The following is a 27008-nucleotide window of genomic DNA, read 5'->3' as shown; positions in this document are numbered from 1 at the left end:
ACCCACCAAACCCACCCCCAAACCCTCCCTTTCTTCAAATTTCCCCATTCTCCCAAATCCCATTTTCCCATTTCCCCCAAATTCCCCATTTTTTCCCAAATTTCCCCCCAAATTTCCCCATTTCTCCCCAAATTTCCCCCCAAATTTCCACATTTCCCCCCCAAATTTCCCCATTCCCCCCAAATTCTCATTTTCCCCCAATTTCCCCATTTTTCCCCAAATTCCCCATTTCTTCCCAATTTCCCCATTTCTCCCCCAGATTCCCCATTCTTTCCCAAATTCCCCATTTTTTCCCAAATTTCCCCCCAAATTTCCCATTTTTTCCCAAATTCCCTTTTCCCAAATTTCCCCATTTCCCCCAAATTCCCCATTTCTTCCCAATTTCTTCATTTCTCCCCCAAATTCCCATTTTCTCCCAAATTTCCCCATTTTTCCCAAATTTCCCCCAAATTTCCCCATTTTTTCCCAAATTTCCCCCCAAATTTCCCATTTTTCCCAAATTTCCCCATTCCCCCCAAATTCTCATTTTCCCCAAATTTCCCCATTTTTCCCCAAATTTCCCCATTTTCCCCAAATTTCCTTTTGTTCCCTCAAATTCCCCATTTCTTCCAAATTTCCCCATTTCCCCCCCAAGTTTCCCATTTCCCCCAAATTCCCCATTTCTTCCCAATTTCCCCATTTCCCCCCCAAATTTCCCCATTTCTTCCCAATTTCCCCATTTTCCCCCCAAATTCCCCATTTTTTCCCAAATTTCCCCATTTCCCCCAAATTCCCCATTTCTTCCCAATTTCTTCATTTCTCCCCCAAATTCCCCATTTTCTCCCAAATTCCCCATTTTTTCCCAAATTCCCCATTTCCCCCCAAATTCCCCATTTTTTCCCAAATTTCCCCCCAAATTTCCCATTTTTCCCAAATTTCCCCATTCCCCCAATTTCCCCATCCCCCCAAATTTCCCCATTTCCCCCAAATTTCCCCATTTCCCCGAATTTCCCCATTTCCCCCCCAAACCCCCCCGATCCGGGACGCGAACGAGATGCGAACGAGATGCAAACGAGATGCGAACGAGATGCGAACGAGATGCAAATGAGATGCAAATGAGCACCTGGGAGTCGGTCAGCGGCAGCCAATAGATGCAGGGCGCCGCCTTGGTCTTGCGGAAGAGATCGTCCAGGAGCTTGGCCGGGGGCTCCTCGGGGGGCTTCTCTGGGGGGGGGAGGGGCGGCCACGCCCTCAGGGCCACGCCCGTGACGTCATCGGCCCCGCCCCCACCCCCCGCGCCCAAAACCGCCCCCATTTGCCCCAAAATCCCCGAGGCTTTTACCGAAAATTCCGGATTTTTTACCGAAACTCTCCCCGCTTTTTCCCCCCCGAAGTTTTCGGTTTTGACCCAAAATTTCCCACTTTTTCCCATAATTTCCCACTTTTCCTCCAAATTTTCCACTTTTTCCCATAATTTCCCACTTTTGCCCCAAATTTCCCACTTTTCCCCAAAATTTCCCGGTTTTGACCCAAAATTTCCCACTTTTTCCCAAAATTTCCCACTTTTTCCTGAAATTTCCCGGTTTTGCCCCGAAATTTCCCGGTTTTGACCCAAAATTTCCCACTTTTTCCCAAAATTTCCCACTTTTTCCTGAAATTTCCCGGTTTTGCCCCGAAATTTCCACTTTTTCCCATAATTTCCGCCTTTTTCCCCAAAATTTCCCGGTTTTGACCCAAAATTTCCCACTTTTTCCCAAAATTTCCCACTTTCTCCCAAAATTTCCCACTTTTTCCCAAAATTTCCCACTTTTTCCCATAATTTCCCACTTTTGACCCAAAATTTCCCACTTTTTCCCAAAATTTCCCACTTTTTCCTGAAGTTTCCCAGTTTTCACCAAAATTTCCCACTTTTTCCCGAAATTTCCCACTTTTTCCCATAATTTCCCACTTTTGCCCCAAATTTCCCACTTTTCCCCAAAATTTCCCGGTTTTGACCCAAAATTTCCCACTTTTTCCCAAAATTTCCCACTTTTTCCTGAAATTTCCCGGTTTTGCCCCGAAATTTCCCACTTTTTCCCGAAATTTCCCAGTTTCTCCCATAATTTCCCACTTTTGCCCCAAAACTTACACTTTTTCCCCAAAATTCCCGCTTTTTCACCAAGCGTCCCAGCTTTTCACCAAATTCCCACCAAAATTCCCAATTCTTGCCCAAAACTTCCCAAATTCCCCCAAAATTTCCCGCTTTTTACTGTAATTTCCCACTTTTTCTCCCAAAATTTCCGTTTTCCCCCAAAATTTCCACTTCTTTCCCCAAAATTAATTCCCCCTCATCAACCCCGACCCCTTTCCCAAGCCCCGCCCCCTCCCTTTAAGCCCCTCCCCCTCATTAACCCCCATTAAGTCCCACCCCTCATTAACCCCTCATTAACCCCTCATTAACCCCACCCCTCATTAACCCCCCTCATTAACTCCCTCATTAACCCCTCATTAACCCCACCCCTCATTAAGCCCCACCCCCTCCCCTTTAAGCCCCACCCTCTCCTCATTAACCCCTCATTAACCCCCTCCCCCTCATTAACCCCAACCCCTCATTAACCCCTCATTAACCCCACCCCTCATTAACCCCCTCCCCCTCATTAACCCCAACCCCTCATTAACCCCTCATTAACCCCTCATTAACCCCTCATTAACCTCTCCCCCCATTAACCCCTCATCAACCCCACCCCTCATTAACCCTCTCATTAACCCCCTCCCCCTCATTAAGCCCCTCCCCTTTAAGCCCCACCCTCTCCTCATTAACCCTCTCATTAACCCCCTCCCCCTCATTAACCCCCCACCTCTCATTAACCCCTCATTAACCCCTATCCCCTCATTAACCCCAACCCCTCATTAACCCCTCATTAACCCCCACCCCTCATTAACCCCTCATTAACCCCATCCCCTCATTAAGCCCCACCCCCTCCCTTTAAGCCCCACCCCCTCATTAAGCCCCACCCCGCCCCCTCATTAACCCCTCATTAACCCCTCCACCATTACCCCCTAATTAACCCCTAATTAACCCCTCATTAACCCCTCCCCCCATTACCCCCTCATTAACCCCTCATTACCCCCTCATTAACCCCTCATTAACCCCACCCCTCATTAACCCTCTCATTAACCCCCACCCCCCCATTAAGTCCCACCCCTCATTAACCCCTCATTAACCCCTCTCCTCATTAACCCCACCCCTCATTAACCCCATCCCCTCATTAACCCCTCATTAACCCCTCATTAACCCCACCCCTCATTACCCCCTCATTAACCCCTCATTAACCCCCCCTCATTAACCCCTCATTAACCCCACCCCTCATTACCCCCTCATTACCCCCTCATTACCCCCTCATTAACTCCCTCCCCTCATTAACCCCCTCCCCTCATTAACCCCCACCCCTCATTAACCCCACCCCTCATTAACCCCCATCCCCTCATTACCCCCTAATTACCCCCTCATTAACCCCACCCCTCATTACCCCCTCATTAACCCCATCCCCTCATTAACCCCACCCCTCATTACCCCCTCATTAACCCCATCCCCTCATTAACCCCACCCCTCATTACCCCCTCATTAACCCCTCATTACCCCCTCATTAACCCCCACCCCTCATTAACCCCACCCCTCATTAACCCCACCCCTCATTACCCCCTCATTAACCCCTCATTACCCCCTCATTAACCCCTCCTCATTAACCCCTCATTAACCCCACCCCTCATTAACCCCACCCCTCATAACCCCCACCTCTCATTAACCCCACCCCTCATTACCCCCTCGTTAACCCCCCATTACCCCCTCATTAACCCCTCATTACCCCCTCATTAACCCCTCATTACCCCCTCATTAACCCCTCATTACCCCCTCATTAACCCCTCCTCATTAACCCCTCATTAACCCCACCCCTCATTAACCCCACCCCTCATAACCCCCACCTCTCATTAACCCCACCCCTCATTACCCCCTCGTTAACCCCCCATTACCCCCTCATTAACCCCTCATTACCCCCTCATTAACCCCTCATTACCCCCTCATTAACCCCTCATTACCCCCTCATTAACCCCTCATTACCCCCTCATTAACCCCCACCCCTCATTAACCCCACCCCTCATTAACCCCACCCCTCATTACCCCCTCATTAACCCCTCATTAACCCCTCATTAACCCCCCCTCATTAACCCCTCCCCCCCCCCCTCACCTTTCCTCTCGGGCCTGGCCTCCCTCTGGCCCCGCCCCTTCTCCTTCTCCCCTCCCCCTTGTGGGCGTGGCCTCACTCCCCTCCCCTCGCGGGGGGGGCCGTGCCCGGCCGCTCCCATTGGCTGAGGGGCGGGCGGTGGGCGTGGCCCGGGGGCGGGGCTCTTCCCGCGGTCCCATTCCCGCTGCTCCCGCGCCCGCTCCCGCCGCGATCGCTCCCGCTCTCGCTCCGCCCACTGCCAGGGCTCCGCCCCTCCCCGGGGGGCGTGGCCGGATGGGGACACGCCCCCTGCCCCGCCCCCCGCCGCCGCTGCTGCTGAGGAAGAGGAAGGCGGGGTGGGGGAGGGGCGGGGCAAAGCTCCGGCCACGCCCAGAGAGGAGGAGGAGGAGGAAGGGTGGGGGGAGGGGCAGCAGGAGGAGGAAGCGTCCGCAGAGGGGGAGGGGAGGAGGCCGCGGTGGAAGTCCAGCTGTGGGGGGAGGGGAGAGAGGCGTTAGCCAGGGGGGAGGGGAGGGAGCTGAGTGACCCTGAGTGACCCTGAGTGACCACTGAGTGACCCCTGAGTGAGCCTGAGTGACCACTGAGTGAGCTGAGTGACCCCTGAGTGACCCCTGAGTGACCCTGAGTGACCCCTGAGTGACCGCTGAGTGACCGTGAGTGAGCGCTGAGTGAGCTGAGTGACCCTGAGTGACCGTGAGTGACCCTGAGTGACCACTGAGTGAGCCCTGAGTGAGCCTGAGTGACCCCTGAGTGAGCCCTGAGTGAGCCCTGAGTGACCGCTGAGTGACCGTGAGTGACCACTGAGTGACCGTGAGTGACCCTGAGTGACCGTGAGTGACCACTGAGTGACCGTGAGTGACCGTGAGTGACCACTGAGTGACCCCTGAGTGACCACTGAGTGAGCCCTGAGTGAGCCTGAGTGACCACTGAGTGAGCCCTGAGTGAGCCTGAGTGACCGTGAGTGACCCTGAGTGACCGTGAGTGACCCCTGAGTGACCGCTGAGTGACCCCTGAGTGACCGTGAGTGACCACTGAGTGACCCTGAGTGACCGTGAGTGACCCTGAGTGACCCTGAGTGACCACTAGGTGAGCCTGAGTGACCCCTGAGTGACCCTGAGTGACCCTGAGTGACCGTGAGTGACCGTGAGTGACCCTGAGTGACCCTGAGTGACCCCTGAGTGACCCTTGAGTGACCACTAGGTGAGCCTGAGTGACCCCGAGTGAGCCTGAGTGAGCCTGAGTGAGCCTGAGTGACCCTGAGTGACCCCTGAGTGACCCTGAGTGACCCCTGAGTGACCCCTGAGTGACCGCTGAGTGACCCCTGAGTGAGCCTGAGTGAGCCTGAGTGACCCCTGAGTGACCCCTGAGTGACCCTTGAGTGACCGTGAGTGACCCTGAGTGACCCTGAGTGAGCCTGAGTGAGCCTGACTGACCCTGAGTGACCCCTGAGTGACCCTGAGTGACCCCTGAGTGACCCCTGAGTGACCCTGAGTGACCGTGACCACTGAGTGACCCCTGACGGACCCTGAGTGACCCCTGAGTGACCCTGAGTGACCCCTGAGTGACCCCTGAGTGACTCCTGAGTGACCCTGAGTGACCCCTGAGTGACCCCTGAGTGACCCTGAGTGACCCCTGAGTGACCCCTGAGTGACCCCTGAGTGACCCCTGAGTGACCCCTGAGTGACTCCTGAGTGACCCTGAGTGACCCCTGAGTGACCCCTGAGTGACCCTGAGTGACCCCTGAGTGAGCCTGAGTGCCCCTGAGTGACCCTGAGTGACCCTGAGTGACCCCTGAGTGACCCCTGAGTGACCGTGACTGACCCCTGAGTGAGCCTGAGTGACCCTGAGTGACCCTGAGTGACCCCTGAGTGACCGTGACTGACCCCTGAGTGACCCTGAGTGACCCTGAGTGACCCTGAGTGACCCCTGAGTGACCCTGAGTGACCCCTGAGTGACCCCTGAGTGAGCCTGAGTGACCCCTGAGTGACCCCTGAGTGACCCTGAGTGAGCCCTGAGTGACCCTGAGTGAGCCTGAGTGACCCCTGAGTGACCCCTGAGTGAGCCTGACTGACCCCTGAGTGACCCTGAGTGACCCCTGAGTGACCGTGAGTGACCCTGAGTGACCCCTGAGTGAGCCTGAGTGAGCCCTGAGTGACCCTGAGTGACCCCTGAGTGACCCTGAGTGACCCCTGAGTGACTCCTGAGTGACCCTGAGTGACCCCTGAGTGAGCCTGAGTGAGCCCTGAGTGACCCTGAGTGACCCTGAGTGACCCCTGAGTGACTCCTGAGTGAGCCCTGAGTGACCCTGAGTGACCCCTGAGTGACCCTGAGTGACCCCTGAGTGAGCCTGAGTGCCCCTGAGTGCCCCTGAGTGCCCCTGAGTGACCCCTGAGTGACCCCTGAGTGACCGTGACTGACCCCTGAGTGACCCTGAGTGACCCTGAGTGACCCCTGAGTGAGCCCTGAGTGACCCTGAGTGACCCCTGAGTGACCGTGACTGACCCCTGAGTGACCCTGAGTGACCCTGAGTGACCCCTGAGTGAGCCCTGAGTGACCCTGAGTGACCCCTGAGTGACCCCTGAGTGAGCCTGAGTGACCCCTGAGTGACCCCTGAGTGACCCTGAGTGAGCCCTGAGTGACCCTGAGTGAGCCTGAGTGACCCCTGAGTGAGCCCTGAGTGAGCCTGACTGACCCCTGAGTGACCCTGAGTGACCCCTGAGTGACCCTGAGTGAGCCCTGAGTGACCCCTGAGTGACCGTGAGTGACCCTGAGTGACCCCTGAGTGACCCTGAGTGACCCCTGAGTGAGCCTGAGTGAGCCCTGAGTGACCCTGAGTGACCCCTGAGTGACCCTGAGTGACCCCTGAGTGACCGTGAGTGACCCTGAGTGACCCTGAGTGACCCTGAGTGAGCCTGAGTGACCCCTGAGTGACCGTGAGTGACCCTGAGTGACCCCTGAGTGACCATGAGTGACCCTGAGTGAGCCTGAGTGACCCTGAGTGACCCCTGAGTGACCCTGAGTGACCTCTGAGTGACCCCTGAGTGAGCCTGAGTGACCCCTGAGTGACCCTGAGTGACCCCCAGACCTGGAAGTGACCCCAACCCCCCCCCTCCAAATTCCCAAAAATTCCCCAAATCCCCCAAATCTTCCCAAATTCCCCCAAATCCCCCCCAAAATTCCCTCAAATGCCCCAGAAGGGCCCCAAACCCCCCAAAATCCCCCAAAAATCCCCCCAAAAATACCCAAAAAAATGCCCAAAATTTCCCCAAAATTCCCCCAAAAATCCCAAAAAAAATCCCCCAAAAAATCCCCAAAAAATCCCAAAAAATCCCCAAAAAATTCCCAAAAATTTCCAAATCCCCCCGAAGTTCCCAAAGTCTCCCCAAACCCCCAAAAATTCCCTAAAATACCCCCAGAATTCCCCAAAAAAATCCCCAAAAAATCCCCAAAAAATTCCAAAAAAATCCCAAAAAATCCCAAAAAACTCCCAAATCCCCCCGAAGTTCCCAAATCCCCCCAAACCCCCCCAAACCCCCAAAAATTCCCTAAAATACCCCCAGAATTCCCAAAAAATCCAAGAAAAAATCCCCAAAAAATCCACCAAATAATCCCCAAAGAATTCCAAAAAAATCCCAAAAATCCCCCAAAAATCCCCAAAAATCTCCCAAAAAATCCCCTAAAATTCCCATAAAATCCCCAAAACAAAACCCCCAAAAAAACCCCAAAAATCCCAAAAAAAATCCTCAAAAAACCCCCAAAAAACCCCCAAAAAATCCCAAAAAATCCCAAAAAAATTCCCAAAAATTCCCAAATCCCCCCGAAGTTCCCAAAATCCCCCCAACCCCCCAAAAATTCCCTAAAATACCCCCAGAATTCCCAAAAAAATCTCAAAAAATCCCCAAAAAATCCCCAAAAAATCCCAAAAAAATTCCAAAAAAATCCCCAAAAATCCCAAAAAAATCCCCTAAAATTCCAAAAAAATCCCCAAAACAAAACCCCCAAAAAAACCCCAAAAATCCCAAAAAAAATCCTCAAAAAATCCCCAAAAAACCCCCCAAAAAATCAAAAAAAATCCCAAAAAATCCCAAAAATCCCCAAAAAAATCCCCTAAAATTCCCAAAAAAATCCCCTAAAAAATCCCAAAAAATCCCCCAAAAAATCCTCAAAAAATTCCAAAAAATCCCAAAAAAATTCCCAAAAATTACCCGAAAACCCCCAAAAATCTCCCAAAAAATCCCCTAAAATTCCCATAAAATCCCCAAAACAAAACCCCCAAAAAAACCCCAAAAATCCCCCAAAAAATCCTCAAAAAACCCCCAAAAAATCCCAAAAAATCCCCAAAATCCCCAAAAATCTCCCAAAAAATCCCCTAAACTTCCCAAAAAAATCCCCTAAAAAATCCCAAAACCCCCCCAAAAAATCCTCAAAAAATTCCAAAAAATCCTCAAAAAATTCCCAAAAATAACCCGAAAACCCCCAAAAATCTCCCAAAAAATCCCCAAAAATTCCCATAAAATCCCCAAAACAAAACCCCCAAAAAAACCCCAAAAATCCCAAAAAAATCCTAAAAAAAACCCCCAAAAAACCCCCCAAAAAATCCCAAAAAATCCCCAAAAAATCCCAAATCCCAAAAAATCCCCAAAAAATTCCAAAAAATCCCAAAAAAATTCCCAAAAATTACCCGAAAACCCCCAAAAATCTCCCAAAAAATCCCCTAAAATTCCCATAAAATCCCCAAAACAAAACCCCTAAAAAATCCCCAAAAAAATCCCAAAAAAACTCCTCAAAAAATCCCAAAAAATCCCCAAAAAATCCCAAAAATCCCCAAAAATCTCCCAAAAAATCCCCTAAACTTCCCAAAAAAATCCCAAAAAATCCCAAAAAAATCCTCAAAAAATCCCAAAAAATTCCCAAAAATTACCCGAAAACCCCCAAAAATCTCCCAAAAAATCCCCTAAAATTCCCATAAAATCCCCAAAACAAAACCCCTAAAACATCCTCAAAAAAATCCCCAAATCCTCAAAAAAATCCCCAAAAAAATCCCAAAAAATCCCCAAAAAATCCCCAAAAAACCCCCAAAAATCTCCCAAAAAATCCCCAAAAATTCCCATAAAATCCCCAAAACAAAACCCCCAAAAAAACCCCAAAAATCCCCAAAAAAATCCTAAAAAAAACCCCCAAAAATCCCAAAAAATCCCCAAAAAATTCCAAAAATCCCCCCAAAAATCCCCTAAACTTCCCAAAAAAATCCCCTAAAAAATCCCAAAAAATCCCCAAAAAATCCCAAAAATCCCCCAAAAAACCCCCCAAAAAATCCCAGAAAAATCCCAAAAAAATCCCCAAAAAAATCCCAAAAATCCCCAAAAAATCCCCTACAATTCCCAAAAAAATCCCCTAAAAAATCCCCAAAAAATCCCAAAAAATCCCCAAAAAATTCCAAAAAATCCCCAAAAATTCCCAAAAATTACCCGAAAACCCCCAAAAATCTCCCAAAAAATCCCAAAAAATCCCCAAAAAACCCCCCAAAAAATTCCCAAAAATCCCCAAAAATCCCCCAAAAATCTCCCAAAAAATCCTAAAAAATCCCCAAAAATTCCCAAAAAACCCCCAAAAAAACCCCAAAAAAATCCCAAAAAAATCCCAAAAAATCCCCAAAAATTCCCCGAACCCCCCAAAATTGCCCAAAACCCCCCGAAACGCCCCAAACCCCCCTCACCTCCTCCTGCTGGGCGAAGTCGGCCGCGAGCACTTTGGGGTTGGACTGCGGCCACTTGACCCCGTGCAGGGCCTCGCGCGTGGCCACCGCCTCCTCCACGGAGCAGTACTGGGAAAATTCCCGGAATTCCCCAAATTCCCGGATTTTGGGAGAGAGAAATTGGGATGGGAGAAGAGAAAAAACCAGGAAATGTTAAAAAAACCAAAAAAAAACCCAAAAAAACCCCCCAAATTCACAAAAATCCAACAAGAACCCCTAAAAAACCTCAAGAAACCTCCAAGAAACAAAAATCCTGGAAAATCCCAAAAAACACCCAAAAGGACCCAAAAAAAGCCCTAAAAACCACCAAAAACCGTTAAAATAACCCAAGAAACGCTAAAAAAACCAAAAAAACACCAAAAAGTCCCAAAGAGCCCCAAAAAATCCTCCATGAAGCAGTACTGGGAAAATTCCCGGAATTCCCGAAATTCCCGGATTTTGGGAGAGAGAAATTGGGATGGGAGAAGAGAAAAAACCAGGAAATGTTAAAAAAAACCAAAAAAAACCCCCAAAAAAACCCCTAAAAAAACCCAAATCCACAAAAATCCAATAAAAACCCCTAAAAAACCTCAAGAAACCTCCAAGAAACAAAAATCCTAGAAAATCCTGAAAAACACCCAAAAGGACCCAAAAAACCCCCTAAAAACCACCAAAAACTGTTAAAATAACCCAAGAAACGCTAAAAAAAACCAAAAGAACACCAAAAAATCCCCTAAAAAACCCCAAATTCACAAAAATCCAACAAGAACCCCTAAAAAACCTCAAGAAACCTCCAAGAAACAAAAATCCCGGAAAATCCCAAAAAACACCCAAAAGGACCCCAAAAAACCCCTAAAAACCACCAAAAACTGTTAAAATAACCCAAGAAACGCTAAAAAAACCAAAAAAACACCAAAAAGTCCTAAAAAGCCCCCAAAAATCCTCCACGGAGCAGTACTGGGAAAATTCCCGGAATTCCCAAAATTCCCGGATTTTGGGGGGCAGAAATTGGGATGAGAGAAGAGAAAAAACCAGGAAATGTTAAAAAAACCAAAAAAAAACCCAAAAAAACCCCCCAAATTCACAAAAATCCAACAAAAACCCCTAAAAAACCTCAAGAAACCTCCAAGAAACAAAAATCCCGAAAAATCCAGAAAAACACCCAAAAGGACCCAAAAAAAGCCCTAAAAACCACCAAAAACCGTTAAAATAACCCAAGAAACGCTAAAAAAACCAAAAAGACACCAAAAAATCCCCTAAAAAACCCCAAATACACAAAAATCCAATAAAAACCCCTAAAAAACCTCAAGAAACCTCCAAGAAACAAAAATCCCAGAAAATCCGGAAAAACACCCAAAAGGACCCCAAAAAACCCCTAAAAACCACCAAAAACCCTTAAAATAACCCAAGAAACGCTAAAAAAACCAAAAAAACACCAAAAAGTCCTAAAGAGCCCCAAAAAATCCTCCACGGAGCAGTACTGGGAAAATTCCCGGAATTCCCGAAATTCCCGGATTTTGGGAGAGAGAAATTGGGATGGGAGAAGAGAAAAAACCAGGAAATGTTAAAAAAACCAAAAAAAAACCCAAAAAAAACCCAAAAAACCCCCCAAATTCAGAAAAATCCAACAAAAACCCCTAAAAAACCTCAAGAAACATCCAAGAAAGAAAAATCCCGGAAAATCCCAAAAAACACCCAAAAGGACCCCAAAAAACCCCTAAAAACCACCAAAAACTGTTAAAATAACCCAAGAAACGCTAAAAAAACCAAAAAAACACCAAAAAGTCCTAAAAAGCCCCCAAAAATCCTCCACGGAGCAGTACTGGGAAAATTCCCGGAATTCCCAAAATTCCCGGATTTTGGGAGAGAGAAATTGGGATGGGAGAAGAGAAAAAACCAGGAAATGTTAAAAAAACCAAAAAAAACGCCCAAAAAAACCCCCCAAATTCACAAAAATCCAACAAGAACCCCTAAAAAACCTCAAGAAACCTCCAAGAAACAAAAATCCCGGAAAATCCCGAAAAACACCCAAAAGGACCCAAAAAAAGCCCTAAAAACCACCAAAAACCGTTAAAATAACCCAAGAAACGCTAAAAAAACCAAAAAAACACCAAAAAATCCCCTAAAAAACCCCAAATACACAAAAATCCAATAAAAACCCCTAAAAAACCTCAAGAAACCTCCAAGAAACAAAAATTCCGGAAAATCCCGAAAAACACCCAAAAGGACCCAAAAAAACCCCTAAAAACCACCAAAAACCGTTAAAATAACCCAAGAAACGCTAAAAAAACCAAAAAAACACCAAAAAGTCCTAAAGAGCCCCAAAAAATCCTCCATGGAGCAGTACTGGGAAAATTCCCGGAATTCCCGAAATTCCCGGATTTTGGGAGAGAGAAATTGGGATGAGAGAAGAGAAAAAACCAGGAAATGTTAAAAAAACCAAAAAAAAACCCAAAAAAACCACCAGAAAACCCAGATTTTGGGGGGATTTTGGGGGAATTTGGGGCAAATTTTGGGAGATTTGGGGTGGATTTGAGTGGATTTGGGGGATTTTGGGGGGATTTTGGGTGGATTTGGGTGGATTTTGGGGCATTTCGGGCAGATTTTGGGCGGATTTCGGCAGATTTGGGTGGATTTTGGGTGGATTTGAGTGGATTTGGGGGATTTTGGGGGGATTTTGGGGCAAATTTGGATTTGGGGGAATTTTGGGTGGATTTTGGTTGGATTTTGGGGCATTTTGGGCAGATTTTGGCAGATTTGGGTGGATTTTGGGTTTATTTGAGTGGATTTGGGGGATTTTGGGGGATTTTGGGGCAAATTTGGATTTGGGGGAATTTTGGGTGGATTTGGGTGGATTTTGGGGCATTTTGGGCAGATTTTGGCAGATTTGGGTGGATTTTGGGTTTATTTGAGTGGATTTGGGGGATTTTGGGGCAAATTTGGATTTGGGGGAATTTTGGGTGGATTTTGGGTGGATTTGGGCAGATTTGGGTGGATTTTGGGGCATTTGGGGCAGATTTTGGGCGGATTTTGGCAGATTTGGGTGGATTTTGGGTGGATTTGAGTGGATTTGGGGGATTTTGGGGGGATTTGGGGCAGATTTGGGGTGGATTTGATTGGATTTGGATTTAGGCAGATTTGGGTGGATTTGGGCGGATTTGGGTGGATTTTGGGTGGATTTGGGTGGATTTCAAGTGGATTTTGGGTGGATTTAGGAGGATTTGAGCAGATTTGGGCAGATTTGGGGTGGATTTGGGGTGAATTTTGGGGAATTTGAGGCAGATTTGGGCAGATTTTGGGCTGATTTCAAGTGGATTTGGGCAGATTTTGGGCGGATTTTGGGTGAATTTGGGGTGCATTTGAGTGGATTTGGATTTGGGCTGATTTCAGGTGGATTTGGGTGGATTTGGGCGGATTTAGGGGAATTTTGGGCAGATTTGGGCAGATTTTGGGTGGATTTGGGTGGATTTTGGGGAATTTTGGGTGGATTTTAGGCAGATTTCGGGTGGCTTTGAGTGGATTTAGATTTGGGCACATTTCAGCAGATTTGGGCAGATTTTGGGTGGATTTTGGGTGGATTTGGGAGGATTTTGGGTGGATTTAGGAGGATTTGGGCAGATTTGGGCGGATTTGGGTGGATTTTGGGGAATTTTGGGAACATTTGGGCAGATTTTGGGCTGATTTCAGATGGATTTGGGTGGATTTTGGGTGGATTTGGGCGGATTTTGGGCAGATTTCAGGTGGATTTGGGCAGATTTTGGCAGACTTGGGTGGATTTTGGCCGATTTGGGTGGATTTGGGCAGATTTGGACGGATTTGGGGTGGATTTCAGGTGGATTTGGGTGGATTTTGGGCAGATTTGGGTGGATTTGGGCAGATTTTGGGCTGATTTCAGGTGGATCTGGGCAGATTTGGGTGGATTTTGGGCTGATTTCCGGTGGATTTGCGCAGATTTTGGTGGATTTCGGCGGATTTTGGGCTGATTTCAGGTGGATTTGGGCAGATTTTGGGCGGATTTTGGGCCGATTTCCGTCGATTTCGGCTCCGCTCCTCCCTGCCCTCCCCGAGTCCTCCCGGCCGCCAGGGGGCGCCATCTCCTTCACCCTCCCCTCACCACAACTCTATGGTTTTCCCGCTAAAATCCCTCATTTTTTCCCAAATTTCCGGCATTTTGGGGCGAATCCCGGGGGTTTTGGGGTCCGTACCGTGACGAAGCAGTGGGATTTGATGCGGTCGATCCAAAATCCGTCGTCCTTGAGCCGCCCCGTGCGGCCCAGGAGCTCCTTGAGCTGCCCCAGGGTGAAGGGACGCACCTGGGTGGGGGGAGGGGCAGAGAGGGTCAAGGGGAGGGGGCGTGGCCAAGGGCAGGGGATGGGGGAGGGGCAAAGTCAGTCCGGACCCCCCCCCCCCAAAAAAAAACCCCCAAAAAACGGCCCCGAAATGGCCCAAAATGGGCTCGAAAGAGCCCCAAAGTGACCCAAAAAGGAGCAAAGTAACCCCGGAGTGGCCCAAAATGGCCAAGAATGGCCCAAAATGGCTTCAAGTGACCCAAAACGGCTTCATACAATCCCGAAATGGCCAAGAATGACCCAAAAAGGCCTCAAGTGACCCCAAAATGAGCAAGAATGACCCAAAATGGCCTCAAATGACCCCAAAATGACCAAAAATGAGCCAAAATGAGCAAGAATGACCCCAAAAGGCCTCAAATGACCCCAAAATGACCAAAAATGACCCAAAATGGCCTCAAATGACCCCAAAATGACCAAAAATGATCCAAAATGGCCTCAGGTGACCCCAAAATGAGCAAAAATGACCCAAAATGACCTCAAGTCACCCCAAAAAGAGCAAGAATGACCCCAAAAAGCCTCAAATGACCCCGAAATGACCAAAAATGACCCAAAATGGCCTCAAGTGACCCCAAAATGAGCAAGAATGACCCAAAACGGCCTCAAATGACCCCAAAATGAGCAAGAATGACCCAAAACGGCCTCAAATGACCCCAAAATGAGCAAGAATGACCCAAAATGGCCTCAAGTGACCCCAAAATGAGCAAGAATGACCCAAAAGGTCTCAAATGACCCCGAAATGACCAAAAATGACCCAAAATGGCCTCAAATGACCCCAAAATGGCCAAAAATGACCCAAAATGGCCTCAAGTGACCCCAAAATGACCAAAAATGACCCAAAATGGCCTCAAATGACCCCAAAATGGCCAAAAATGACCCAAAAGGTCTCAAATGACCCCAAAATGACCAAAAATGACCCAAAATGACCTCAAGTGACCCCAAAATGACCAAAAATGACCCAAAATAGCCTCAAGTGACCCCAAAATGAGCAAGAATGACCCAAAACGGCCTCAAATGACCCCAAAATGACCAAAAATGACCAAAAATGGCCTCAAGTGACCCCAAAATGAGCAAGAATGACCCCAAAAAGCCTCAAATGACCCCGAAATGAGCAAGAATGACCCAAAAATGATCCAAAACAACCCAAAACAACCCAAAATGAACCAAAATGACCCAAAGTGGCCTCGGTAACCAAAATGACCCAAAAACAATCCAAAAACGACCCAAAATGACCCAAAACGACCGCAGTGAACAAAGTCTCCCAAAAATGACCCAAAAATGACCCAAAAATGACCCAAAATGACCCATGACCACAGTGACCTCAAAATGACCAAAAAACTACCCCAAAATGACTCAAAATGACCCAAAAGGACCCAAAACAACCAAAACCAACCAAAAAACACCCAAAATAACCAAAAACTACCAAAAACGACACAAATTGACCCAAAATGACCCAAAACAACCCAAAAATGACCCAAAAGAACTAAAATTGACCCAAAACGACCCCAAATAACCAAAAACTACCAAAATGACCCAGACATAACCCAAAACAACCAAAAACTTCCAAAACCCACCCAAAATAACTCAAAACGACCCAAAATGACCCAAAATGACCTTGGGAACCAAAACGACCCAAAAAAGATCCCAAAATGACTGAAAAATGGCCCAAAATAACTAAAAACAACCAAAAACTTCCAACCACCCCCCAAACCACCCCAAAATGGACCCAAAATGACCCAAAATGACCAAAAATGACCCAAAGTGAACGAACGTGACTCAAAGGACCCAGAGTGACCCAAAACGACCCAAAAACGACCCAAAACAACGAAAAGTGACAAAAAATGACTCAAAATGACCCAAAATGACCCAAAGACGCCTCAAAACGACCCCAAATTACTCCAAACAACCAAAAAACTCCAACAACTTCCAAAGACTTCCAAAAATGACACAAACACACCCAAAATGACTCAAAATGACCCAAAATGACCCAAAATGACCCAAAATGACCCAAAACAACCCCAGTGACCAAACTGACCTCAAAATCACCCCAAAAGTGCCCAAAAACAACCCAAAAACGACCCAGAATGACCCAAAACTGCCCCAAATGACCCAAAACGACCCAAAAAAACCCCAAAAAAATCCAAAAAAATCCCAAAAAATCCCCAAAAAATCGCCAATTTCCCAAATTGCCCAAACCGGCCGGAAACGGCCCCAAAGCGGCGCTCACCAGGTTGCAGAGGTGCACGATGGGGGAGGGGCGCTGCCGGGGGGGGGAGGGGAGGGGACCCAGAACGACCCAAAACGACCCAAAATGACCAAAAATGACCCAAAGTGACCGAACGCGACTCAAAGGACCCAGAGTGACCCAAAACGACCCAAAAACGACCCAAAACAACGAAAAGTGACGCAAAATGACTCAAAATGACCCAAAATGACCCAAAGACGCCTCAAAACGACCCCAAATTACTCCAAACAACCAAAAAACTCCAACAACTTCCAAAGACTTCCAAAAATGACACAAACGCACCCAAAATGACTCAAAATGACCCAAAATGACCCAAAATGACTCAAAATGACCTAAAATGACTCAAAACGACCCAAAACAACCCCAGTGACCAAACTGACCTCAAAATCACCCCAAAAGTGCCCAAAAACAACCCCAAAACGACTCAAAATGACCCCAAAATGACCCAAAACGACCCAAAAAAAATCCCAAAAAATCCCCAAAAAACCGCCAATTTCCCAAATTGCCCAAACCGGCCGGAAATGGCCCCAAAGCGGCGCTCACCAGGTTGCAGAGGTGCACGATGGGGGAGGGGCGCTGCCGGGGGGGGAACCCAGAACGACCCAAAAACCAACCCAAAAAACCCCCAAAAAAACCCCAAAAAAACCCCAAAAAAAATCCAAAAAAATCCCAAAAAATCGCCAATGTCCCAAATTGCCCAAACCGGCCGGAAACGGCCCCAAAGCGGCGCTCACCAGGTTGCAGAGGTGCACGATGGGGGAGGGGCGCTGCCGGGGGGGGACCCAGAACGACCCAAAAACCGCCCCAAAAAACCCCCAAAAAAATCCCCAAAAAAAATCCCAAAAAATCCCAAAAAATCGCCAATTCCCCAAATTGCCCAAACCCGCCGGAAACGGCCCCAAAGCGGCGCTCACCAGGTTGCAGAGGTGCACGATGGGGGAGGGGCGCTGCCGGGGGGGGGGAGGGGAGGGGACCCAGAACGACCCAAAACCGCCCCAAAAAACCCCCAAAAAAACCCAAAAAAAATCCCAAAAAATCCCCAAAAAATCGCCAATGTCCCAAATTGCCCAAACCGGCCGGAAACGGCCCCAAAGCGGCGCTCACCAGGTTGCAGAGGTGCACGATGGGGGAGGGGCGCTGCCGGGGGGGGGAGGGGCGCGGCGCTGCCCTCACGGGCTCGTCCACCGGCAGCAGCAGCAGCGCCCCCGCCCGCCAGGGGGCGCCCTGCGCCCGCCGTGGGGGAGGGGCCTCGCCTGGGGATGGAGGGGGGAGGGGAGGGGCGTGATGACGTCATCGGACACGCCCACCCCGGTAAGCCCCGCCCCCTTTTTGAACCGCTAACCCACCCCTCAAAGCCCCTCCCACTTTCTGAGCCCCTCCCCCATTTTTAGCCCCTCCCCCACTCCAAGCCCCGCCCCCCTTTGAGCCCCTCCCCCACCCCTTTAAACCCCTCCCCCTCATTTTAAGCCCCTCCCCCTTTAAGCCCCTCCACCATTTTTAGGCCCCTCCCCCACCCCTTCGAGCCCCTACCCCCTCACCCCCTCCCCTTCAAGCCCCTCCCCCACCCCTTTAAGCCCCTCCCCCTCTCACCCCTCCCCCATTTTAAGCCCCTCCCCCACTCCAAGCCCCGCCCCCTTTTTGAGCCCCTCCCCCTCATTTTAAGCATCTCCCCCTCATTTTAAGCCCCTCCCCCTTTAAGCCCCTCCCCCATTTTAGGCCCCTCCCCCACCCCTTCAAGCCCCTTCCCCACTTTAAGCCCCTCCCCCACCCCTTCAAGCCCCTCCCCCCTCACCCCCTCCCCTTCAAGCCCCTCCCCCCTCCAAGCCCCTCCCCCTTTTTGAGCCCCTCCCCCATTTTTAGGCCCCTCCCCCAGCCCTTTAAGCCCCTCCCCCTCCCTTGAAACCCCTCCCCCTTTTCAAGCCCCCTTTAAGCCCCTCCCCCTTTAAGCCCCTCCCCCACCCTTTTAAGCCCCTCCCCCATTTTAAGCTCCTCCCCTCTCACCCCTCCCCCCCTTTAAGCCCCTCCCCCACTCCAAGCTCCACCTCCACTTAAGCCCCTCCCCCATTTTTAAGCCCCTCCCCCACCTTTTAAGCCCCTCCCCTTTAAGCCCCTCCCCTTCAAGCCCCTCCCCCCTATTTAAGCCCCTCCCCCCCGACCCTCCCCCCCCCACTCACCCGCCTTCCCCTCCCCCTCTCCGGAGGGCGTGGCCGAGGCGGCGCCGGGGGCGGGGCCTGAGCTCGCCCCTCCCCCCATCAGCGAGGAAGGGGCGGAGCCCGAGGGGGAGGGGGAGGGGCCCGGCGGGTGGGGGAGGGGCTTGCTGGCCCCGCCCCTCCCCCGGGCGGCTCCAGGAGGCTCCGCCCCCTCCTCCCGCCGAGGCTCCGCCCCCTCGTCGCGCCCCTCCCCCTCCTCCTCCTCCTCCTCCTCCTCCTCGTCCTCGCCCCGCCCCTCCCCCCGGCCGTTCTCGCGGCCCTCGGCCGGGACCACCTGCGGGGGAGGGGCGGAGTCACGGGGGGGGGAGGGGCTAAAAGGGGTGGGGGAGGGGCTTAGAAATGGGGGAGGGGCTTCATGGGGTGGGGGAGGGGCTTAAAATGGGGGAGGAGATTAATGGGGTGGGGGAGGGGCTTCATGGGGTGGAGGAGGGGCTTTGATGGGTGGGGGTGGGGCTTTGAGGGGTGGGGGAGGGGCTTAAAAATGGGGGAGGGGCGTCATGGGGTGGGGGAGGGGCTTCATGGTGTGGGGGAGGGGCTGTGAGGGGTGAGGGAGGGGCTCAAAGGGGGAGGGGCTTAAAGGCATGGGGGAGGGGCTTAAAATGGGGAGGGGCTTGAAGGGGAGCGGGTGAGGGGGGAGGGGCTTGAAGGGGTGGGGGAGGGGTCTAAAAATGGGGGAGGGGCTTAAAATGAGGGGGAGGGGCTTTGAGGGGTGGGGGAGGGGCTTCATGGGGTGGGGGAGGGGCTTAAAATGGGGGAGGGGCTTTGAGGGAATGGGGGAGGGGCTTTGAAGGGTGGGGGAGGGGCTTAGAAAGGGGGAGGGGCTTAATGGGGTGGGGGAGGGGCTTAAAATGGGGAGGGGCTTGAAGGGGAGCGGGTGAGGGGGGAGGGGCTTGAAGGGGTGGGGGAGGGGCTTCAAATGGGGGAGGGGCTTAAAGGGGTGGGGGAGGGGCTCAGGGGTGGGGGAGGGGCTTTGATGGGTGGGGGAGGGGCTGTGAGGGGTGGGGGAGGGGCTCAAAGGGGGAGGGGCTTAAAGGCGTGGGGGAGGGGCTTAAAATGGGGAGGGGCTTGAAGGGGGAGGGGCTTAAAATGAGGGGGAGGGACTTCAAGGGGTGGGGGAGGGGCTTAAAATGGGGGAGGGGCTTTGAGGGAATGGGGGAGGGGCTTTGAAGGGTGGGGAGGAGCTTAAAATGGGGGAGGGGCTAAAAGGGGGAGGGCCTTCAAGGGGTGGGGAGGGGCTTCAAGGGGTGGGGGAGGGGCTTAAAATGGGGGAGGGGCTTTGAGGGAATGGGGGAGGGGCTTTGAAGGGTGGGGAGGGGCTTTAAATGGGGGAGGGGCTAAAAGGGGTGGGGGAGGGGCTGTGAGGGAGTGGGGGAGGGGCTTAGAAAGGGGGAGGGGCTGAAAAAGGGGGCGGGGCCTGACCTGGGTGACGGTGCGGCAGATCTTGAGGTGGGGGGAGGGGAGCAGCAGCGGCGGGGGGTGGGGGAGGGGCGGCGGGGGGGCGGGGCCGAGCGAGGCCACGCCCCTTTCCTGCCCCTCCCCCAGCTCGGGCTCCGGCCCCTCCCCCAAGGCCGGCTCCGCCCCTCCCCCCTCCGGCGGCGGCTCCGCCCCTCCCCCCGCGCGGATGTCGGGGATCAGGCCCTGGGGGGGGGGGAGGGGATTTTGGGGGGAAAAAGGAGGATTTTGGTTAAAAAGGTTTGGAAGTTTGGAGGGAAAGAAAGGGAAATTTGGGGGAAAAAAGGGGGGTTTTTGGTAAAAAAATCGGGAAAAAATGGGGATTTGGGGGAAAATGGGGATTTTTAGGAAGAAAACACAGAAATTGGGGGGAAAAATGAGAATTTAGGGGAAAAGGGAATTTTTGGTAAAAAACCTGGGAATTTTAGGGGAAAGAATGGGGGAATTTTGGTAAAAAATTTGGAAGTTTTGGGAGAAAAAGCTGGAAATTTTGGGGGGAAAAACGGGGAATTTTGGGGAAAAAATGGGGAATTTTGGGGAAAAAATGGGGAATTTTGGGGGATGAGGGGATTTTGGGGGGAAAAGGAGGATTTTGGTTAAAAAAATCTGAAGTTTTGAGGGAAAGAAAGGGAAATTTGGGAAAAAAAGGGGGGTTTTTGGTAAAAAATTGGGAAAAAAAGGGAAGAAATGGGGATTTGGGGAAAAGTGGGGATTTTTGGGAAAAAACCGCAGAAATTGGGGGAAAAAATGAGAATTTGGGGGGAAAAGGGAATTTTTGGTAAAAAACCTGGGAATTTTAGGGGAAAGAATGGGGGAATTTTGGTAAAAAATTTGGAAGTTTTGTGAGAAAAAACTGGAAATTTTGGGGAAAAAATGGGGAATTTTGGGGAAAAAATAGGGAATTTTGGGGAAAAAATGGGGAATTTTGGGGGAGGAGGGGATTTTGGGGGGAAAAGGAGGATTTTGGTTAAAAAAATCGGAAGTTTTGAGGGAAAGAAATGGTAATTTTGGAAAAAAAAGGGGGGTTTTGGTAAAAAATTGGGAAAGAAAGGGAAAAAATGGGGATTTTTGGGAAAAAACCGCAGAAATTGGGGGAAAAAATGAGAATTTGGGGGGAAAAGGGAATTTTTGGTAAAAAACCTGGGAATTTTAGGGGAAAAAATGGGGGAATTTTGGTAAAAAATTCGGAAGTTTTGTGAGAAAAAACTGGAAATTTTGGGGGAAAAAACGGGGAATTTTGGGGAAAAAACGCAGAAATTGGGGGGAAAAATGAGAATTTGGGGGGAAAAGGGAATTTTTGGTAAAAAACCTGGGAATTTTAGGGGAAAGAATGGGGGAATTTTGGTTAAAAATTCGGAAATTTTGGGAAAAAAACCTGGAAATTTTGGGGGGAAAAACGGGGAATTTTGGGGAAAAAATGGGGAATTTTGGGGAAAAAATGAGGAATTTTGGGAAAAAAATGGGGAATTTTGGGAAAAGAATGGGGAATTTTGGGGAAAAAAGTGAAATTTTAGGGAAAAAAATGGGGAATTTCGGGAAAAAAACAGGGAATTTTGGGGAAAAAATGGGGAATTTTGGGGAAAAAATGGGGAACTTTGGGGAAAAAAATGAGGAATTTTGGGAAAAAAATGGGGAATTTTGGGAAAAAAATGGGGAACTTTTGGGGAAAAAATGGGGAACTTTGGGAAAAAAAGCAAAATTTTAGGGAAAAAAATGGGGAATTTTGGGGAAAAAAATGTGAATTTTGGGGAAAAAATGGGGAACTTTGGGAAAAAAAGCAAAATTTTAGGGAAAAAAATGGGGAATTTTGGGGAAAAAATGGGGAATTTTGGGAAAAAAATGGGGAACTTTGGGGAAAAAATGGGGAATTTTGGGGAAAAAAATAGGGAATTTTGGGAAAAAAATGGGGAACTTTTGGGAAAAAATGAGTAATTTTGGGAAAACCCCCAGGAATTCGGGGAAAAACCCGCGCATTTTGGGGAAAAACCCCGAGAATTTCGAGGAAAAAACCCCCCAAATTCCCCCTAAAGCGCCGGAATTTTGGGGTAAAAGCCCCGGAATTTTTCCCCGCCCCTCCCCCCGCCCCTCCCCCGCCCCGTGGCCCCTCCCCCACCTTCAGGGAGTCGGTGCTGATGCTCAGCGAGGGCTTCTTGGGCGCCGTCGCCCCCCAGCGCCGCTTCCGGGGCCCCCCCGCGCCGGCCCCGCCCCCTTCCGGCTCCGGGCCCCTGGCTGCTAATTAACGGCGCTAATTAACCCCAGCACCCCCCAATCCCCGAGGTCTTCCCGCTCCAACCCCAAGTTTAGCACGTTTTGCCACCATTTTTCCCCGTTTTTCCCCCATTTTTCCAGAATTTTCCCAAATTTTCCCATTTTTCCCCCATTTTTCCCAAATTTTCCCCATTTTTCCCCCATTTTTCCAGAATTTTCCCAAATTTTCCCATTTTTCCCATATTTTCCCATTTTTCCCACATTTTTCCCCATTTTTCCCCATTTTTCCCAAATTTTTCCCAAATTTTCCCAAATTTTCCTCATTTTTCCCAAATTTTCCCAATTTTCCCCCGTTTTTCCCATATTTTCCCCATTTTCCCCCATTTTTCCCCAATTTTTCCCAATTTTTCCCATATATTCCTAAATTTTCCCCATTTTTCCCCCATTTTCCCAAATTTTCCCATTTTTCCCACATTTTTCCCCATTTTTCCCCCATTTTTCCCCATTTTTCCCAAACTTTCCGCATTTTCCCATTTTTACCAAATTTTTCCCCATTTTTCCAAAATTTTTCCCCATTTTTCCACCTTTTTTCCCAAATTTTCCCATTTTTCCCGTATTTTCCCATTTTCCCCCATTTTTCCCCCATTTTTCCCAATTTTTCCCCCATTTTTCCCAAATTTTTCCACCTTTTTCCCCCATTTTTCCCAAATTTTCCAAATTTCCCCCCATTTTCCCCATATTTTCCCATTTTTTCCAATTTTTCCCCATTTTCCCCATTTTTCCCAAATTTTTTCCAAATTTTCCCATTTTCCCCATTTTCCCCATTTTTCCCAAATTTTTCCCAAATTTTCCCATTTTCCCCATTTTCCCCCATTTTTCCCAAATTTTCCCCATTTTTCCACCATTTTTCCCAAATTTTTCCCAAATTTTCCTCATTTTTCCCAAATTTTCCCAATTTTCCCCCATTTTTCCCAAATTTTCCCCCATTTTTCCCATATTTTCCCATTTTCCCCCGTTTTTCCCAATTTTTCCCCATTTTTCCCAAATTTTTCCACCTTTTTCCCCCATTTTTCCCAAATTTTCCCAATTTTCCCCCATTTTCCCCATATTTCCCATTTTTCCACCTTTTTCCCAAATTTTCCCAATTTTCCCCCATTTTTCCCCCATTTCTCCCAATTTTTTCCCATTTTTTCCCCATTTTTTACAAATTTCCCAATTTTTCCCTCATTTTTCCCAAGTTTTCCCATTTTCCCCCATTTTTCCAAAATTTTTCCCAAATTTTCCCATTTTTCCACCTTTTTTCCCAAATTTTCCCATTTTTCCGCCTTTTTCCCCCATTTTCCCAAATTTTCCCAAATATTTTCCCCCATTTTTCCCCCATTTTTCCCATTTTTCCCAAATTTTTCCCAAATTTTTCCGCCTTTCCCCCATTTTTCCCAAATTTTCCCCATTTTTCCCCATTTTTCCACCTTTTTCCCATATTTTCCCATTTTTCCACCTTTTCCCCCATTTTTCCCGAATTTTTCCCAATTTTCCCCCATTTTTCCCCCATTTTTCCCAAATTTTTCCCATTTTTTCCCCATTTTTTACAAATTTCCCCATTTTTCCTCAATTTTCCCCCTTTTCTCCCATTTTTTTTTCCCATTTTTCCCCATTTCCCTCCATTTTTTTGCGTTTCAACCCCATTTTTGTCAGATTTGGCCCAAATTTTACCATTTTTCCCAAATTTTTCCCCATTTTCCCCCCATTTTCCCCAAATTTTCCCATTTCCCCCCATTTTTCCCGATTTTCCGTCATTTTCCCCCATTTTTCCGAAATTTTTCCGCATTTTTCCCAAATTTTTCTGCATTTTCCCATTTTTTCCAATTTTTTTCCCATTTTCCCCATTTTTCCCCAACTTTCCGCATTTTCCCCCCATTTTTCCCAAATTTTTCCCAAATTTTCCCCCATTTTTCCCAAATTTTCCCATTTCCCCCCCTTTTTCCCCATTTTTCCCAAATTTTTTCCCATTTCCCTCCATTTTTTTCCGTTTCAACCCAAATTTCATCAGATTTAGCCCAAATTCCCCAATCTTCCCCCATTTTTTCCTATTTTCCCCCCATTTTGACCCAAATTTCCTCCAATTTAGCCCGATTTTTCCACGGTTTGGCCCAAATTCCCCATTTTCCCCCAAATTTTCCCATTTCCCCTCAGTTTTTCTACGTTTTGACCCAAATTTCCTCAGATTTATCCCAAATTTTCCACGTTTTGGCCCAAATTTTCTCAAATTTTCCCATTTTTCCCCCATTTTCCCCAAAATTTTCTGCATTTTCCCCCCATTTTTCCAAAATTTTCCCAATTTTCCCCCATTTTTCCCAGATTTTTTCCCATTTTCCCCCATTCCCCTCAATTTTTTTGCATTTCAACCCAAATTTCATCAGATTTGGCCCAAATTTCCCAATTTTCCCAACTATTTTCCCGTTTCCCCTCAGTTTCTTTGCGTTTTGACCCAAATTTCCTCCGATTTATCCCAAATTCCCCCATTTTTATCCCATTTTTTCCAGTTTTGACCCAAGTTTTGTCAGATTTGGCCCAAATTCCCCCATTTTCCCCCAAATTTTCCCATTTCCCCTCAGTTTTTCCACATTTGGACCCAAATTTCCTCCCATTTACCCCAAACCCCTCCCCTTCCCCAACCCCCCTCATTTGCATACCCAAACCCCTCCCCCTTTCCCAACCCCCCTCATTTGCATACCCAAGCCCCTCCCATTTTCCCAACCGACCTCATTTGCATATCAGTACCCCTCCCCTTCCCCAACCTTGCTCATTTGCATACCCAAACCCCTCCCCTTTCTCCAACTACCTCATTTGCATACTCAACCCCCTCCCCCAACCCCCCTCATTTGCATACCCAAACCCCTCCCCTTCCCCAACCCTCCTCATTTACATACCAAGGCCCCTCCCCTTTCCCTAACCACCCTCATTTGCATATCCAAACCCCTCCCATTTCCCCCAACCCCCTCATTTGCATACCCAAAGCCCTCCCCTTTCCCCAACCCTCATTTACATAACAGGACCCCTCCCCTTCCCCAAACCCCCTCATTTGCATACCCAAGCCCCTCCCATTTTCCCAACCGACCTCATTTGCATATCAAGGTCCTTCCCCTTTCCCAAACCCACCTCATTTGCATACCCAAGCCCCTCCCATTCCCCCAAGCCCCCCTCATTTACATATCAGTACCCCTCCCCTTCCCCAACCTCCCTCATTTGCATACCCAAACCCCTCCCCTTCCCCAACCCTCCTCATTTACATAACAAGGCCCCTCCCCTCCCACCCTCTCCCCCTCCAAGCCCCGCCCCTCATTTGCATACCTAAGCCACTCCCCTTCCCCAAACCCAACTCATTTGCATACCCAAACCCCTCCCATTCCCCCAACCCCCCTCATTTACATATCAGGACCCCTCCCCTTTCCCCAACCTCCCTCATTTGCATACCCAAACCCCTCCCCTTCCCCCAACCCTCCTCATTTACATATCAAGGCCCCTCCCCTTTCCATAACCCTCCTTATTTGCATATTCAAACCCCTCCCCTTTCCCCAACCCCCCCTCATTTACATATCAGGACCCTTCCCCTTTCCCAAACCCCCTCATTTGCATACCCCAAACCTCTCCCCTTTCCCCAACCCCCTCATTTGCATACCCAAACCCCTCCCCTTTCCCCAACCCTCCTCATTTGCATACCCAAACCCCTCCCCTTCCCCCAACCCTTCTCATTTGCATATCAAGGCTTCTCCCCTTCCCCCAACCCCCCCTCATTTGCATACCCAAACCCCCTCCCCAACCCCTCCCCTCCAAGCCCCGCCCCTCATTTGCATATCCCAGCCCCGCCCACTCACACAGCACCGAAATCTTCCTCTTGAAGCCCCTGGGCGTGGCCTGGGGGGGGGAGGGGAGAGAAGGGGGCGGGGCCAAGAGGAGGGGGAGGGGCCAAGGAGGGGGGGAGGGGCATCAGCAAAGGGGGCGGAGCTTCCGGCTCCACCCCCCCTGCCCCTCCCCCCCCCCCAAAGCCCCTCCCACACTTCCATATTTGGCGTTTAGGGGGCGGAGACTTCCGGGGGAGGGGCGGGTCCGGCGGCTGCCCCACAAGTGGAGTCGGGGGGGTTCAAAATCCGTGCTCGGCCCCACAAGTGGAATTTCGGGGGGTTCCAGGTCCATTCTCTGCCCCACAAGTGAAATTTGGGGGTTCCAAGTTCGTTTTCTGCCCCATAAGTGGAGTTTGGGTTCGTTCTCTGCCCCACAAGTGGAATTTGGGGGGGTTCAAAGTCCATTCTCTGCCCCACAAGTGGAATTTTGGGGGGTTCCAAGTTCGTTCTCTGCCCCACAAGTGGAATTTTGGGGGGTTCCAGATCCATTTTCTGCCCCACAAGTGGCGTTGGGGGGTTCAAAGTCCATTTTCTGCCCCATAAGTGGAATTTGGGTTCGTTCTCTGCCCCATAAGTGGCGTTTGGGGGGTTCCAGGTCCGGTTTCTGCCCCACAAGTGGAACTTGGGGGTTCAAAGTTCATTCTCTGCCCCACAAGTGGAATTTGGGGTCGTGCTCAGCCCCACAAGTGGAATTTCGGGGAGTTCCAGATCC

At 49.5% G+C, this 27008-nt stretch overlaps 1 protein-coding gene across 1 annotated transcript in view; it reads right to left on the bottom strand.

The window, feature by feature from the left end:
• Positions 1–34: 34 nt before the first annotated feature.
• Positions 35–27008, bottom strand: part of ACIN1 (apoptotic chromatin condensation inducer 1) — a gene marked incomplete at its 3' end in the record, with an annotated part of 53851 nt that continues 26877 nt past the window's right edge. Inside the window, exons 8-17 of the mRNA XM_082299482.1 lie at positions 26270–26309; positions 22300–22418; positions 20154–20372; positions 18699–19008; positions 17629–17777; positions 14139–14246; positions 9916–10023; positions 4206–4668; positions 1103–1203; positions 35–49 (exon numbers count right to left, since the gene is read on the bottom strand). Of these exons, the coding sequence (XP_082155608.1) occupies positions 35–49; positions 1103–1203; positions 4206–4668; positions 9916–10023; positions 14139–14246; positions 17629–17777; positions 18699–19008; positions 20154–20372; positions 22300–22418; positions 26270–26309 (1632 nt within the window). The remainder of the gene's footprint in view (positions 50–1102; positions 1204–4205; positions 4669–9915; positions 10024–14138; positions 14247–17628; positions 17778–18698; positions 19009–20153; positions 20373–22299; positions 22419–26269; positions 26310–27008) is intronic.

This window comes from Coloeus monedula (genome assembly GCF_965178545.1).
Source record: "Coloeus monedula genome assembly, chromosome: 32".
NCBI classification, from domain to species: Eukaryota; Metazoa; Chordata; class Aves; order Passeriformes; family Corvidae; genus Coloeus; species Coloeus monedula.
Note: the sequence above shows the minus strand (reverse complement) of the source record. Positions and strands in the feature narration are given on the sequence as shown.